General features: G+C 41.3%; 1 protein-coding gene across 4 annotated transcripts in view; it reads left to right on the top strand.

Moving 5' to 3' along the window:
* Nucleotides 1-14,035, top strand: part of LOC135331227 (eukaryotic translation initiation factor 2-alpha kinase 3-like) — a 32,235-nt gene that overhangs the window by 4,948 nt on the left and 13,252 nt on the right. For 3 of the 4 annotated variants that reach the window (XM_064526311.1, XM_064526312.1, XM_064526310.1), the window contains exons 2-5: nucleotides 1,535-1,672; nucleotides 7,047-7,167; nucleotides 12,671-12,865; nucleotides 12,944-13,077. In XM_064526311.1, coding sequence (XP_064382381.1) covers nucleotides 1,545-1,672; nucleotides 7,047-7,167; nucleotides 12,671-12,865; nucleotides 12,944-13,077 — 578 coding nt within the window. In that variant the 5' untranslated portion in view covers nucleotides 1,535-1,544. The remainder of the gene's footprint in view (nucleotides 1-1,534; nucleotides 1,673-7,046; nucleotides 7,168-12,670; nucleotides 12,866-12,943; nucleotides 13,078-14,035) is intronic. The other variant, XM_064526313.1, reaches the window with a different exon arrangement.

Genomic DNA, 14,035 nt, shown 5'->3' with positions numbered 1-14,035 from the left:
ACCTGAACATAAATCTCGCTTCACTCGGAAATTAAAGGATGTGCCTGCAAAGAGATCAAGTTCACAAATGGCTACTATAGCTAGCTGCTTTAACAGATCTTTTCTAACTCTTTTAGCTAGCGCTTTCATGGTGTCATACAGGATTTTGAAGTAGAGGGAGGAAATAAGAAAAGTAACTAGAAAATGTTGCTAAAAAAGGTCGAATGTTATTTCAATACCCTGTTAGTATGTAAAATTGCCAGCTATGGACACTCAGTCATACAACTAGTACTGAATGCAACTTTTAGGGGGGGGGGAGGGGATTAGAGCTAGAGGGGGGTGTCCCCCCTAGCTGTATGACACCCTGGCTTTAGTGCAAGGCTAACTCATTATGTTGAATAGAAGGTTTGTGCGAACAGATGATGCTATGAAAGATTATAAAGAGGCTGCAACAGCCTTTAATGTGAGTCAAACTACCCTTACAGAAATGTGAAGTGTGCTACATGTGTGCTGCGCATAAACGCTATATAAACGCTGCACACATGCACATTAGTTGTGCGCATATCCAGCATTAGTTATGCATGTATGCACAATGTATGCTGCACCTTGATATTTGGCCACATGCGCGAAACAAGTGCAGGATGAGAGCGAACAGTAATATGCAATACGTGTGCTAAATGTGCGTGATATGTATGCAGACTGCATCTATGCTGCATGTATGATTTGCACACATTCTGCTTGTATGTGGCTGCGTTCATTCCACCCTTATGCATGCATGCATGCCAAATGCAAGCAATTGTGTTTGTGCATCTATCCTGCTACCATTGGGCACACAGTGTTATTTTTCGTACTTTCTAGTACACATGCCACAAGTATGCACCATACGACCAGTACACATGCCACATACGTGCTCAAAGCTTTCACCCCCATTTTCACTTATAACGATTTCCCACTACAACAACTTTTGGAAATATTTTTGAATAATGTTGTAGCTTATTCATTCACCTGTATGATGGTATCAGCACAATTTCTAGAAATGTTCCAATATTGAGATACATTATTTTTAAGTACAACTACTCGATCACCCTATTGTGGTATTTACCTGAAGGCACTGTAGTATAGAATCGTTCGTCGTTCAGAGCCATTGAATATTGCTATAAAATGTTTGCTGATGTTCGGCACTAGATCTATAATTTATGCTCGCTGGTGGAATTAGATTGAAGAGGAAAGAGGAATCGTTATTCTGCGGTTTAATTGCGGCTGTGTTTCTAGCGTTAAGAAAAATTTAGGCTAGAATTACCATCATGTATACTTGTGTGCTTCGTTTTTACAGCAATTAAAATGCTGTACTCCCTCGTAAATTTGTCTCTTCTGCATGTACAACTTACTTCTCAGTAGCACAAAATTAGCATACAATTTGGAATAACTTTACTAGCTTGCCTCTGTACACTCCACAAACTTAGCTAGTGAGTTAGTAAAGTAAAATCAGAGGTGGGCATCTGTATTTGTTAACATGTGCCATGTACATGTACGGTAAAAAAAATTTTTTTTGCAGGTGCTCTAAAATGTGTAAGGAAATGACTTCTTCCTTTTGGTCTCTATTTGCTGCTCTGTGTCTACTGCCAATAAATAATGTAGTTCACAGCGTTGAAAGCCCTCTCTCTCACTCCTGTGGTTTAGGCAGTCATGAAAGGTTTGATTTATAATTATAATTACATGTATGAAATTGATTCTCAGTTGTGATGTACCATACTCTACCGAGATTATACCCACGTCCAAAATTACGCCCACCCCCATTTTTCAGTGAAAGTTCCTGCATAATAATAGGCTAATTTTTGCCTCGAGAATACGACCACCAGGAAGTGATGCATTAATTGTCAGTGAGCTGTTGTCAAGCAGTTTCTTGTGTAAAACCTGGTTAGCTCTGAATATAGCTAGATATAGTAGACAGTAGTAGTATCATAAGAGAGAAGGACAATCTTCTCAGAATCTCTGTTGAAGACTCTGACACAGTGAAAAGGAACAACTTCTGATACAGAATCTTGACTTGAATGCATGTACTTTCTTTATACCTATAGCTACACTTTACCTATGCATTACTATGTTGTATAAGTTGATGTATTTGTCAAGAGCTGGCAGGCCTCCGATATAGTCTCGAATACCAGCCGGTTCTCATTGTAAGCGTGGGCGGGAGAGAACCGTCTGGTGACTCTGGGCATACTTTTCTGTCAGAGGAGGCGCGAAGCACTTAACCTTTGCTACTTACGTCTCTAATTTCCGTTGTGTTAATTGCATGCCAGTCTCATGAATTAGCCGCCCTTCATACCTGAGGGGGGGGGGGGAGAGACTTTGAGAAGGGCGGCTGATTCAAGAGCCTAACCATGGGTACACAGGTGTGAACTGCTATAAAGATCTCTCTCACTTGCACTGAGGAGCATTCAAGAGCTTCCACAACAAGATGTGATATGTGGAATGCTTCTTCAGAGATATGGTGGGTACACTTCACACCGTCAAGTAAAATTGGAGGAAAGTTCTCCCCAAACCAATGGATCCCTCGTTGCCATCAATTATTACTGTTTTATCAAATGCCTTCATTTAATGTACGTGTGAATATATACCTGGGCCCATACGGTATACCAGTCACTGATATATATGACCCACTTGAATTTTACAACAGTAATGTCATTCCTTATGAGGGCATCGTACACAGCATCCCGTGCTTCCTTCACTACGTATCCAAAGGAACCGTCTACAACGCAATTGCATTTGGAGTCACAGGATTGTCAGGTTTAACATGTACTTCTATATATAGGTACAGGGACACCTTCGTCAATAAGTACATTTGCTTTTCAGAGTACTTCTGGATATAGTTTTTCCTTAATACATCCGATCACCTTGAAAGGTATGGTGCGTGATTGTTTCAGACTCTGCGTCTGAATATAGTCCGGGGTTCCGTTGGCCGAAAACAAACAGCAATTCCCCTCACTATTATTACCGTCTTGTGTATGTAGCACCTGCCACTTCAACACCTTGCCGTCTTTGATTCTCAATCCATCGACATTGACCACATTGGCAAACTCAGGTGTGAATACTAATGAGGAAGAATGTTCGAGCTCATCAAAATCTTCATTTCTTGTCGTATCTTGAACTTGGTTTGGCAACAACAAGATCATTTTGGAGTTGAATGAGCGTCACATGCACATTAACTGTGTGAACGAGAATGGATTATTAAAACGTAAAACAGAGAATAAAACTTACTTGTGCGTTTAGCCTCCTAGCTGCTTTGCGACCACTTTCAGTCAAGTATTGAGCTGCTCCCTCCCACAGTCGAACACAGGGAGGATGAGATTTTGGCCAGGCTTCTCAATAGCTGGCCTTTGTTGCATGTAGCATGCATGTACGGTCCACTTTATACGTATATACATTGTAAAAGGAGGCTCTTCTACTGTTGTACATGCATGGTCCAGAGATTGCTGGATATAACTTCTTTTAATCATAGATGATGGCTTCTTATAGCTGGTTGTTTTGGCTTCTGCTGTGGTACATGCATGGTCCAGAGATTGCTGGATATATTTAATCATAGGTGATGGCTTCTTATAGTTGGTTGTTTTGGAGTATTCCCTGACATGATTCTATTGATGGCAAGCTCTTTGTTCCAGGCTGTCTTGCATGATGTACTTTCAGTTTGTTGGTTAGTCTCACGAATCAGCCGCCCTTCCTAGGTCTTCACTTAGGAAGGGCGGTTAATTCATGAGACTGGCATGCAATTAACACAACGGCAATTAGAGACCTAAGTAGCAAAGGTTAAGTGCTTCGCGCCAAGTGTAACAAAATTACCAAACCTTTACCCCGGGGTGAGGATCGCCCTTATCCCGGGATAAGCATACCCCGGGGTGAAGGATAAGTTTACGTAGGGGTAAATCCTGCGCATGCTCAGTGTGCTATTAAGTTATCAAGAAGCCCCACCCCTCTATACCGTTGTTGCAACCTTTAGAGAAATGACCCTACACAACCCCAGAGAACCTCTGCTACAACCCTACACTGTCAGACACATGACTACAGCCTGAGGCTTGCATGGTTACAGAGCTTCAACTGTTGAGTTCTTTCTCTCAGATAGACAGTTCTAGCTAGCCAGTAGCCTAGGCGGTTAATGTAACCTAGTGCCTATAAGCTAGTATAGATACAAGCTTATAGGTACATAGATCAGATTCATAAAGATTCAACCATGTGGTGCAGAGACCAACAAAAAAACAAACACTAAAAATAGAACAGGAGGAGACACATGCAGATATAGACATGGAGAGTTTAGAACATTCCACTGATACATATAGAGCACATGACAAACTTAAGTAGAACAGAGATGACATACATCACATGAGAGGTGATCAGTTAACGGTTAATATTGAATTCATACTCGAACAATAATATCTATGCAAGAAGGAAATGTCGAAGGGTATTAGAGGACGTAGATGAGTAACCTAGCTCAGCCTTCTGGCTCCTTATAGTGCTACAATCATTCTCAGGCCTTACTCTACCTCAAGACTTGCCCGTTAACCACCTCGGCACACTGCCATGCACTTGTCCTACCAACAAATAGTGTAGCAGAACGATCGATGAAGGATGAAGGATCACCGGTGTGGTGAGTGGGTGGGCAGTTGCTGGACATTACCGAGGTCTATAAGCTGAATGGACAAAGGTTTTCTGGTGGCACTGAGCTCGAAACCATATGTTGAAGCTACCAAGCCAACTTATACTGGAGCAAGCTAGCAGCCCTCTGCACTCAGGCTGTAGTCATGTGTCTGACAGTGTGTGTCTAACAGTGTAGGGTTGTAGCAGAGGTTCTCTGGGGTTGTAGGGTCATTTCTCTAAAGGTTGCAACAACTATAGAGGGGTGGGGCTGCTTGATAACTTAATAGCACACTGAGCATGCGCAAAAACACGTGAATCTACCCCGGGGTAGATTCACCCCTACGTAAACTTATCCTTCACCCCGGGGTTTTTTTGCGCATGTAGGACTTTTTGTTTTTTTAAAGTAAGTGAAAAAGAGTAAGTGAAAATAGTTCATAATGTAATGTTACATTCAGAGTTAACCAGGTCCACGGCTGTAGGGGTTAACGCTAGCTACGTGCCCACATGAGGACCTTGCTCCTCTAATGGACATGATTGATGATCGGAGGAGAGAGAAAGATAGTCGGTATCTTAGCCAGCACATAGTACTACTGTAGGGAATGTTCCATTTGGTTGCCAGAAGTGATGCCAGTCTTTTGTAAAATGTGTTGGCCTCATTACCTAGCCCCCCTGTGGCAGAAAGTACAAGTGGTGTAAAGGTGGCATGTTCGATCTCTCTTATTCTTTGTTCATAGGCCCGCTTTTTGATCCTTTCATGCTTTCTGTATGCGGGGGAGAGTTGGGTATGTCTGTTGGACGGGGCCAAGGGGTTAAATACTCTAACGTCAAAGTAAGTTCTTTCAAATGTTCCTCCCCAAAAACCGTTGGCTGCTATATCTAGCCGTACTCCATCCTGGCGGTTGGCTGAGGCACCTCTCAGAGCTTCCTGTGACAGGTTGTAATTCCGGCTCTGTACAAACATTATTGCACACTTCTGTTAGGAGGGTGGCTGTTGGTCCCTGATCTCGTTGTGCCTGATTGAGGGGAATCCTCCCCTAGCACAGGACATGGCATGTTCCACTGATAAGTTGTTTCCACATTCACATTTTAGGGGCATGTCTGCTGGAGTCCAGCCATATCTGAGGGCTAGGGCATCTTGAAAAGCGCCCTTGTGGAGTGCAAAACCGTGTTCCGCCAATGGTATGGCAGTGAGCCATGTTGATGCTCCCTTCTCTTTTGCGAAACCCATCGCTCTTCTTAATGGGTCCGGCAAGGCCTCCGAGATCCGATTTGCTTCAGCAAGGCTATTTGCTTGATTTTGTTGATGAACTTGTCTCTTGGATTCCAGCTGCTTCGAAACAATGGTGGGGCCATAGTTAGGGTCCTGAGAGAGGATGTGGTCGTTGACGTGACTAGAAGGGATGATGCTATCTTGTAAGCTTACCCCGGCGTAAGGGTGATTGTCACCCCAGGGTAACGGTTTGGTAATTTTGTTACACTTGGCTTGCCATATTCGCGTCTCCTCTGCTTTTCTGTCGTCGGATGGAATGGGGTTAGAGTATATTCATTGGAGCCTTACCCACAAGAATGTAAGATAGCTTCGAGAATGCAACCGCTCTATACAACAAATTGTGTGGGTTACAGTAGAACCTCGCTAATCCGAATAGAGCCGGACCAGACCCCATCCGAATACATGAAATTTCCGGATTAACGGATGTCATTAATTGGTTATGAATATCGTTAACGAAGACACTTTTATACATGTATTATGATATTATTGTGGCCAGAAGGGAAGCTGCTAGCTAGAATAGTCTTTTATCTCAACTTTCTCTCCAATACAGTGAGTCTTGCGAGCTCTTTCTTCGTTTTCTTTGCAGTGGCCATTGTCTTGAGCTGATTCAGCAAAGCAATATGGATTGCGCATGCGCAGTAGTCTATTCACTGACAGCCCCTCCTCTTTTTCAGTTTACATTTTGTCCGGATTTGCGAGGTTTCAGATTAAAGGGGTCCGGATTAGCGAGGTTCTACTGTATTATCCACGTGGTTAACAGGATGATTACATTCCTGACTGACAGAACGTTCTGCCCAGAGTCACCAGACGGTTCTCTCCCGCCCACGCTTACAATGAGAACCGGCTGGTATTCGAGACTAGCCTCAGATGCAGACAGAAAAGACTTAGTTTCTTAATGAGTGGGCGTAATTTTGAGGCAAACACCTGGCAAACACCTGGGTGGGCTTAATTTCAAGCAAAAACTACTGTTTTCGAGATTAAGCCCATCCCATCTGTAGCTGCTTTGTAGCATGCAATTAGGGTGGGCGTAATCTCAGTAGAGTATACGGTATGTACACTAACTCGTGTCTGTACAGCTGCATGTGCAATGTATAATGTACAGTGTATACATTTGCATGTATATACAGCTATAATACTTATAGATATTGCTGTTGAATGTACATTATAGCTGCAAGCTTTATGTCAGCACCATTGATGGTGGTCTGACAGCCCTGGATGCCAGTGGAGTGAAGCTGTGGAGTTACGACACACAGCAGCCACTCTTCAAGTCAACTCTCAGCTATAGTGAGGTAGAACAATCTGTCATAATTATAAGCTATAATTAATGTTTCATTTTGCTGGAAAAGGAGGCTACGATTAATTTTGAGAGAGGCGTTCATGTATTAGGCCTACTAACACCAGAGGAGGGAGGAACCACTTGACTTGAGGGTCATTCCATATCAATTCAACGAAATTTAAACTGTAACTTTCTAACCATTAACTTTCAACGACTAAGAATGCATATCATCTTGTTGCCTAAGAAATTCCGCATCATTTTGCATATTGTATGGCTTCACTCGATAAAGTTTGGATATTCCATCTAATTAGTGTTCTTTGAAGTCTGGCTTCTCAAAAAACGCTGTTTTTTTTCTGTACCTTTTTGAGTATCATGTTCTTTGTATCATTCTCTTGAAGTGTGACAAGTTTGATTCTGGGATTCCAATGGGATCATGAGATATGTTGTGGGATGTAGTGTGATGTGGGCAACAGGATGATATACATTCTTAGTCTTGAAAGTTAATGGTTAGAAAGTTACAGGTTAACTAATAGCAGCCAGTTTCTAAAAGTGGGGAATTTCTGCATTTTTTTATTAACTCAATCTCAGAAGCCATATTGTTTACAAACCCAAACTTTTTTATGAGATGTTATCATACCATTCCTCATACACATAACCAAGTTTTGTGCAATTCTGAAGACGTCACGTTTTAAATTTCGTTGAATTGATATGGAATGACTCTTAATTCATAGATAAACGAACAGAAAGGGATTGGAAACGCCTATTAATTCTGGCCCACGTAATAGAGGCTAGTTACGGTCACATGACAGGAAGCTCTAAAATTAACTCTTTTTCCACTGCAAGCCCATAGCAACGATGGGGTGGAGCCAAGGCTCCCGGGAATTTGCACTTGCACTGCACTAGCTTTAGCTAGCTTGAGAATCTCTTGCCTCACTATCTTTGACTTTGTAATCTAGCTACAGACTGTAGTACAGTACAGTAAAGCAACCAAACATTGATTTTAATATGGCAGCCTACACAAAATTAATTAAAAAATACAAAAGTAGAGAAAAAAATTATCTACATGATCTTGTACCAAACATGTCTGGGGAAATATTATGGGGTGCCGTTTGTGTCAAAATATTGATGACAAAAACACAAGGTTTTGGTGGTATTTACTAAACATTTGAGGGTATTTAGCAAACAACTGAGGGTATTTACTAAACAACTGAGGGTATTTAGCAAAGGACTGAGGGTATTTACTAAACAACTGGGGTATTTAGCAAAGGACTGAGGGTAACAACTGAGGGTATTTAGCAAAGGACTGAGGGTATTTAGTAAACAACTGAGGGTATTTAGTAAATGTCTGTGGGTATTTACTAAACAACTGAGGGGATTTAGCAAACAACTGAGGGCATTTAGCAAACGACTGAGAGTACTTTAGCAAATGGCTGAGGGGATTTAGCAAATAACTGAAGGCACACACATGCATTTAGTAAATGGCTGAGGGGATTTAGTAAACGACTGAGGGTATTCTCCCTAATACCAGGAGCAGATTACAGATTAGTCAGTTATTTACTAAATACTCTCTGTCATTTGCTAAATACCCTCAGTTTTTTTTACTAAACATGATACCTCCCCCCAGTCCTTTGGAATACCCTCAGTTGTTTACTAAATACCCTTAGTCCTTTGCTAAATACCCTCAGTTGTTTACTAAATACCCTCAGTCCTTTGCTAAATACCCTCAGACATTTACTAAATACCCTCAGTTGTTTAGTAAATACCCTCAGTCCTTTGCTAAATACCCTCAGTTGTTTAGTAAATACCCTCAGTCCTTTGCTAAATACCCTCAGTTGTTTAGTAAATACCCTCAGTCCTTTGCTAAATACCCTCAGTTATTTAGTAAATACCCTCAGTCCTTTGCTAAATACCCTCAGTTGTTTGCTAAATACCCTCAAATGTTTAGTAAATACCACCAAAACCTTGTGTTTTTGTCATCAATATTTTGACACAAACGGCACCCCATAAAATATCAGAGGGAATTACCGTGTAGCGCGAAATTTTCGAGGCACTTATATTTCGTGGATTGGCCTCTAAAAACCATTTCGTTGCACAATTTTCGCGGAATGACTGCTTACCGGAAGCCACGCCTTTAAATATTTGCACGGTAGCAGGTAATTCTAATTAAAGAACAATTTTCGTGGACTTAATTTTCGTATAGAATTCTAACCCACGAAATCCGTGAAAATTAAGCCCCTCGAACATTTCGCGCTATACGGTATCATAGTTATCCCCTGGCCATATCAGTGAGGATTATAGCGTTTTCTGACAAATGTCAGACCATAGCACAAAATGTTCAGTCAAGAAGTTGAAATGTGTAGTCCTTCTCTATCTAAAAGTAGCCACAGTAGCTTGTCTCTTGCTTTTCTTGCTTGAGCTATCACTTGGCCATCCCTTAAAACACTGTATTTCTATTACTATCATGCACTGGTTTTATAAAAACCTAATTTCAATCGATTACATGACATTTCCCGTTTTTTTGGTCTTATTGAATGCAAGCCACGTGATAATTCATAATTTTACCCGGTCAATTTGTGACCGAACGTTGGAGTCTCTGGTCTGTCTTCTAGCTGATGTCTGACCATTATAATTCTCACTCGAGATAAGCCTCGATACCACCTTTGCTTTGACCTCGATAACAAGCCGCTCATGGTATCAAGGCCAGCACTGACTTCTGTGCAAAATTGGCGAAAATAAAATTTAACACTCCTGAAAAATAACTGATCACAAAAACTAGGCTAAGTTTAGCAATCAGTGACCTTAATTAGCTAAGGTTAAGTGGTTTCTCCCTCCTCTGCTAACACCCAGAGGAGGTACGACATGCAGGATCAATAGTCTAATTAATAAACCTAGGCCTGCATGTGAACCGAATGTGATTACAGTTCTCAAATCAAGTCTAATTGAGCTTGCATGTCGTACCTTCTCAGGCTAGCACCCCAGCAAGTTTCAATATGGCTGCCACATGCAGAGAGGATAGCCTCGAGGAGGATCAATAGGGTCACTTTTTGAACGTTTTGTTCTGGGTTCTTGACCTTTGCTGCATAATTTCCAAGGCACGCGTGGGCGGCCACAGATATAGTGTAGTCTGTTGGTACATAGTTTGTTTGTTTGTTACCCGAGGCACGTACGTGGGTGGCCACAGTGCTAACGTTTTAGGTTTCTTTCTGCTGATTCTGCTGTGATCCTATAGTCCTAGTGTATGTCTGACCATGCACCACTACCATTTTCAAAGCCTTGTCATAGTGTTCAAATAGTTTAAGTAAGTTGCCGTTAGGCTCTTCGATGTTCATGTACATACCGTATCATTAACTGCTTGGTTGTGAGACATAAAACAGCCGAGGGTTAGCTCTTCAGTGCTCTAGTTTGTTTGTTTGTGACACATGAGTCTACTCACCTAGATTCCATGGCGCTGCGTCTACAGCAAGGGTATAGCCTTCAGTTAGTAGTTTAGTAGTAAATAGTAAATAGTAGTTTTAATAGTGGCAGATTTTGATGCTAAAGCTTCGTTGTCTAAGAAACTTAAACTTACACGTTGGCTCCATGGCTACATGTAGCTATACACGCTGAAGTGATCCCGTACCAGGAACAATGGAACAGGGTCACTAAAGTAGAAAGCTAGAATTACAGTTCCTGTTACTGCTGCTTAGCCAACTTTATTGTATAACACTGATGTTTATTACTCATGTCAACCAGCCAAGGGTTAGCACTCCCGTGCAAAGCGACTAAATACAGGAATACTCCGAAGTACTTTGACCTCTACAATAAATAGAGCTGTGCATGCGCATGCGCATACAGTTTAAAACTGTATACAGGCTGCCTATACATGTTCATTAATTGAGTGTCATGACGATAGAGCTAGTGCTGCCAGTACAGTGGAACCTCCATTAACGACCACCTCCGAATAGCAACCACACGCTATATAATGGCCAAGAGCTCAGGTCCGGATTGAAACTACAATGACTTCAATGTAAAGCAACCTCTCAAAAGCGACCACCTCTCTACTCCGTACAACGAGCAGCTTTCTAGTCCCCAACTAGCTCTAGCAATGGAAAATAACCTCCCAGAACGGACAGCCACACCCAGAATTAGCAGAAAATTATTGCTGAGATAGCATTATTTTGCACAATCGTGAAAACTTGGCTGTAGCTTGTCTCTACAGCCTTTTCAAAGCTTGTATGAGCTAAAGAAGCAGTTAGCAAAGCCCCAAGATTCATTTGCAGCAAGAAATGACTCGTAGAAAATACATAGCTGGAAATCGAAACCTCCCAAGGAAGACCACCTCTCTATAACGGCCAAAAGGCTGGTCCCCAATGGTGTCCATTTTATGGAGGTTCCACTGTACATGTATATTTATGGACTTTTTAGCGTCAGATTTTCTTGACCCAGATAACTTCTGTTCCATTCCTTTGAATGTAGGCTCCTGAGTTGTGCTCTGTTTACCACTCTAATCACTCTATATCAGTTGCTCCAATATTGGAGTAAGTCTGTCAGAATTATTCATCCAATTTTCTCAATTTCTTTTGTGCAAAGCTGTTTCACATGAATAATAACAAGATCATTATAGCCAGTGCCGCCACCAGTTTATTAGCCTCGAGATCGGCCTGGATTCGAGGCTACCAGTTTATATGAACATGAATGTAAATTAAGACATTCAAACATGACACATTATAATAAATAATAAGTGCATGCAGTATCAGATGTATAGCGATTGCGATAGCACACAAATAGTTCGTATACTGACACATCTAGGTACGTGTTGTCACAACTGCAAAACAATGATCATTGCATCCCTCTGGATTGGATTCGGAGTTGACACACAGATGATATACTAGTGCTAATGAACCTACTACTCACTGATCACTCACTCACCAGTCAAGTCAGCAGGGTCTGAGCGGAATCATTCCCATTTCAACGGCAGCCTAAAAACGAGGCTATTAAACACTTTACTCCAAAGGTCAAAGTACACTGGAGTATTCCTGTATTTAGCCTCACTCGTACTGTGCTCTAGTTATTTATTTACCTGGTTGGAAAGCTTACTATACCTAGATCTATCAAGCCAGTACATCATACACTACCCTATAGCCACAGAAGTATTGTGGTTTCGAATAATGCAAGTCAAAGGAAATCTTAGATCTCTTCTCTCAAGCTGATTCGTCTGGGGCATGATAGCTCAACCGACTATTATAAAGAGGATCAAGCTAGTGGTGTATTAACCCATGCATATAAAACATACGTGGTGTTTTTACCTTTTAACCCTTGTATTCCTCCTCTGAGATAGCCCAAAGTTCACTAAAGCTACTATAGTTGAGAGAGCCTTTATACAAGAGAGCGGCCTCTGCATAATTAAGCGATAGTTAGTCTACAATTAATTTATGTGCACAGTATACACATTTCTGTCAATACTCAGTCCCTACCTCTATTTCAATGAACCCTTATATAGGTGTATGGTTTAAAATTATATTTCTCTTTGTACGCAGGCCAGTGGTGCAGCACCAAATATCATTCCTGGTCTAAACCGTGCACTCTACCAGTGGGATGGTATCAAACTAGAAATATTACCATTCACAGCTGATGACCTGATTGACTCTACCCATCTCATGGAGGGGCGTGGGTTGTCTCTAGTTGGATCCAAAACAAAAGAAGTCATTGGAATCAATGTGCAAAACGGAAAGGTTTGTTTCACATTTAAACATGCATTATCATACATGTAGTATACATACAGCGTCTATAACTCCTCATTTTAATTATAGGCTCTGTACAAGTGTACTCCAATCCGATGTTATCGCTATGACAACAATTCTCTAATTCAGAGGATTGACGTACTAAAAGTTGGAATATCTCGAGTAGTGGTTCGAGAGGCTAATGAGCTCACTGGTGAAGAAATGTAAGTTCACAGTAAGCAACACCACGTGGTGTAAGCACAAATTAGTATTGCGGAGTTGGACAATGTTTTACGGCCACGTGAGCACAAGTTAATATTGCGGATTGGGCAATGTTTTACGGAGGAAATATGCATAGAGAGATATATCTACCATACGACCTCGATTTAACCATATAGATGATATACCGTAATCGAATTACAATCTGGAAATGGTGAGATGTAAAAGAATTATGGATCTAGAATGGTTCTTCAATTAGAAAAGCGAATTTGAATAGGCGTTGGTTAACAAAGCTCAAACTCAGCTCGAAGAACTGGCCTCTCAGTTTCAAAATCTACTTAGCTGTGGTCCTACCTACCAAGTATAGTAGCATATACCGTACCATCGCAACATACGCCCACCATTTTCTGCAAGAAGGTCAGGGGACTGGGCGTTTAATCGCAAGCGGCGAGTTTTCATTTGAATGTACACCCACTCGCGGCCTGAAATCGAGGTTTATACTTTGCTCTAAGACAATTCTTTATTAATTTATTGTATTTTCATTTCATTGACAACAACAATGTTATAAACAAATGCATGAGTATGATTAAAGCACAATAAGAGAATGAACATGAAAAAGTGGACTCTGACTCTATTCGTTGCTTGTCAGATGTAGCAGCAAAACTTCCCGAGGGATGGTAGGTCATACTCCAACAGAATACTTTGTTTCAGAAAACCCACCTGCAAAATTGGTCCGGGTGATGAATTTCTTCTTAGATTTGTGTTAATTGGTTGTTCCTTGCATATACATCTTTAAGGGCAAATAGATCCACACAGAGCAACTTATAATTATGTTTGATTTTGGTCCAGCGAACTGCTACTACCAAAAACTTGCTTTCTTCATAGTGAACATGTGGCATTTAAACATGTGGCATTTAGCTACTGCGCATGCTCAACATCTTCATTCTGGGTGGGTGTATAATC

This window comes from Halichondria panicea, chromosome 2, assembly GCF_963675165.1.
Source record: "Halichondria panicea chromosome 2, odHalPani1.1, whole genome shotgun sequence".
NCBI classification, from domain to species: Eukaryota; Metazoa; Porifera; class Demospongiae; order Suberitida; family Halichondriidae; genus Halichondria; species Halichondria panicea.
The sequence above is the reverse complement of the archived record's forward strand: the minus strand, read 5'-3'. Positions and strand labels throughout refer to the sequence as shown.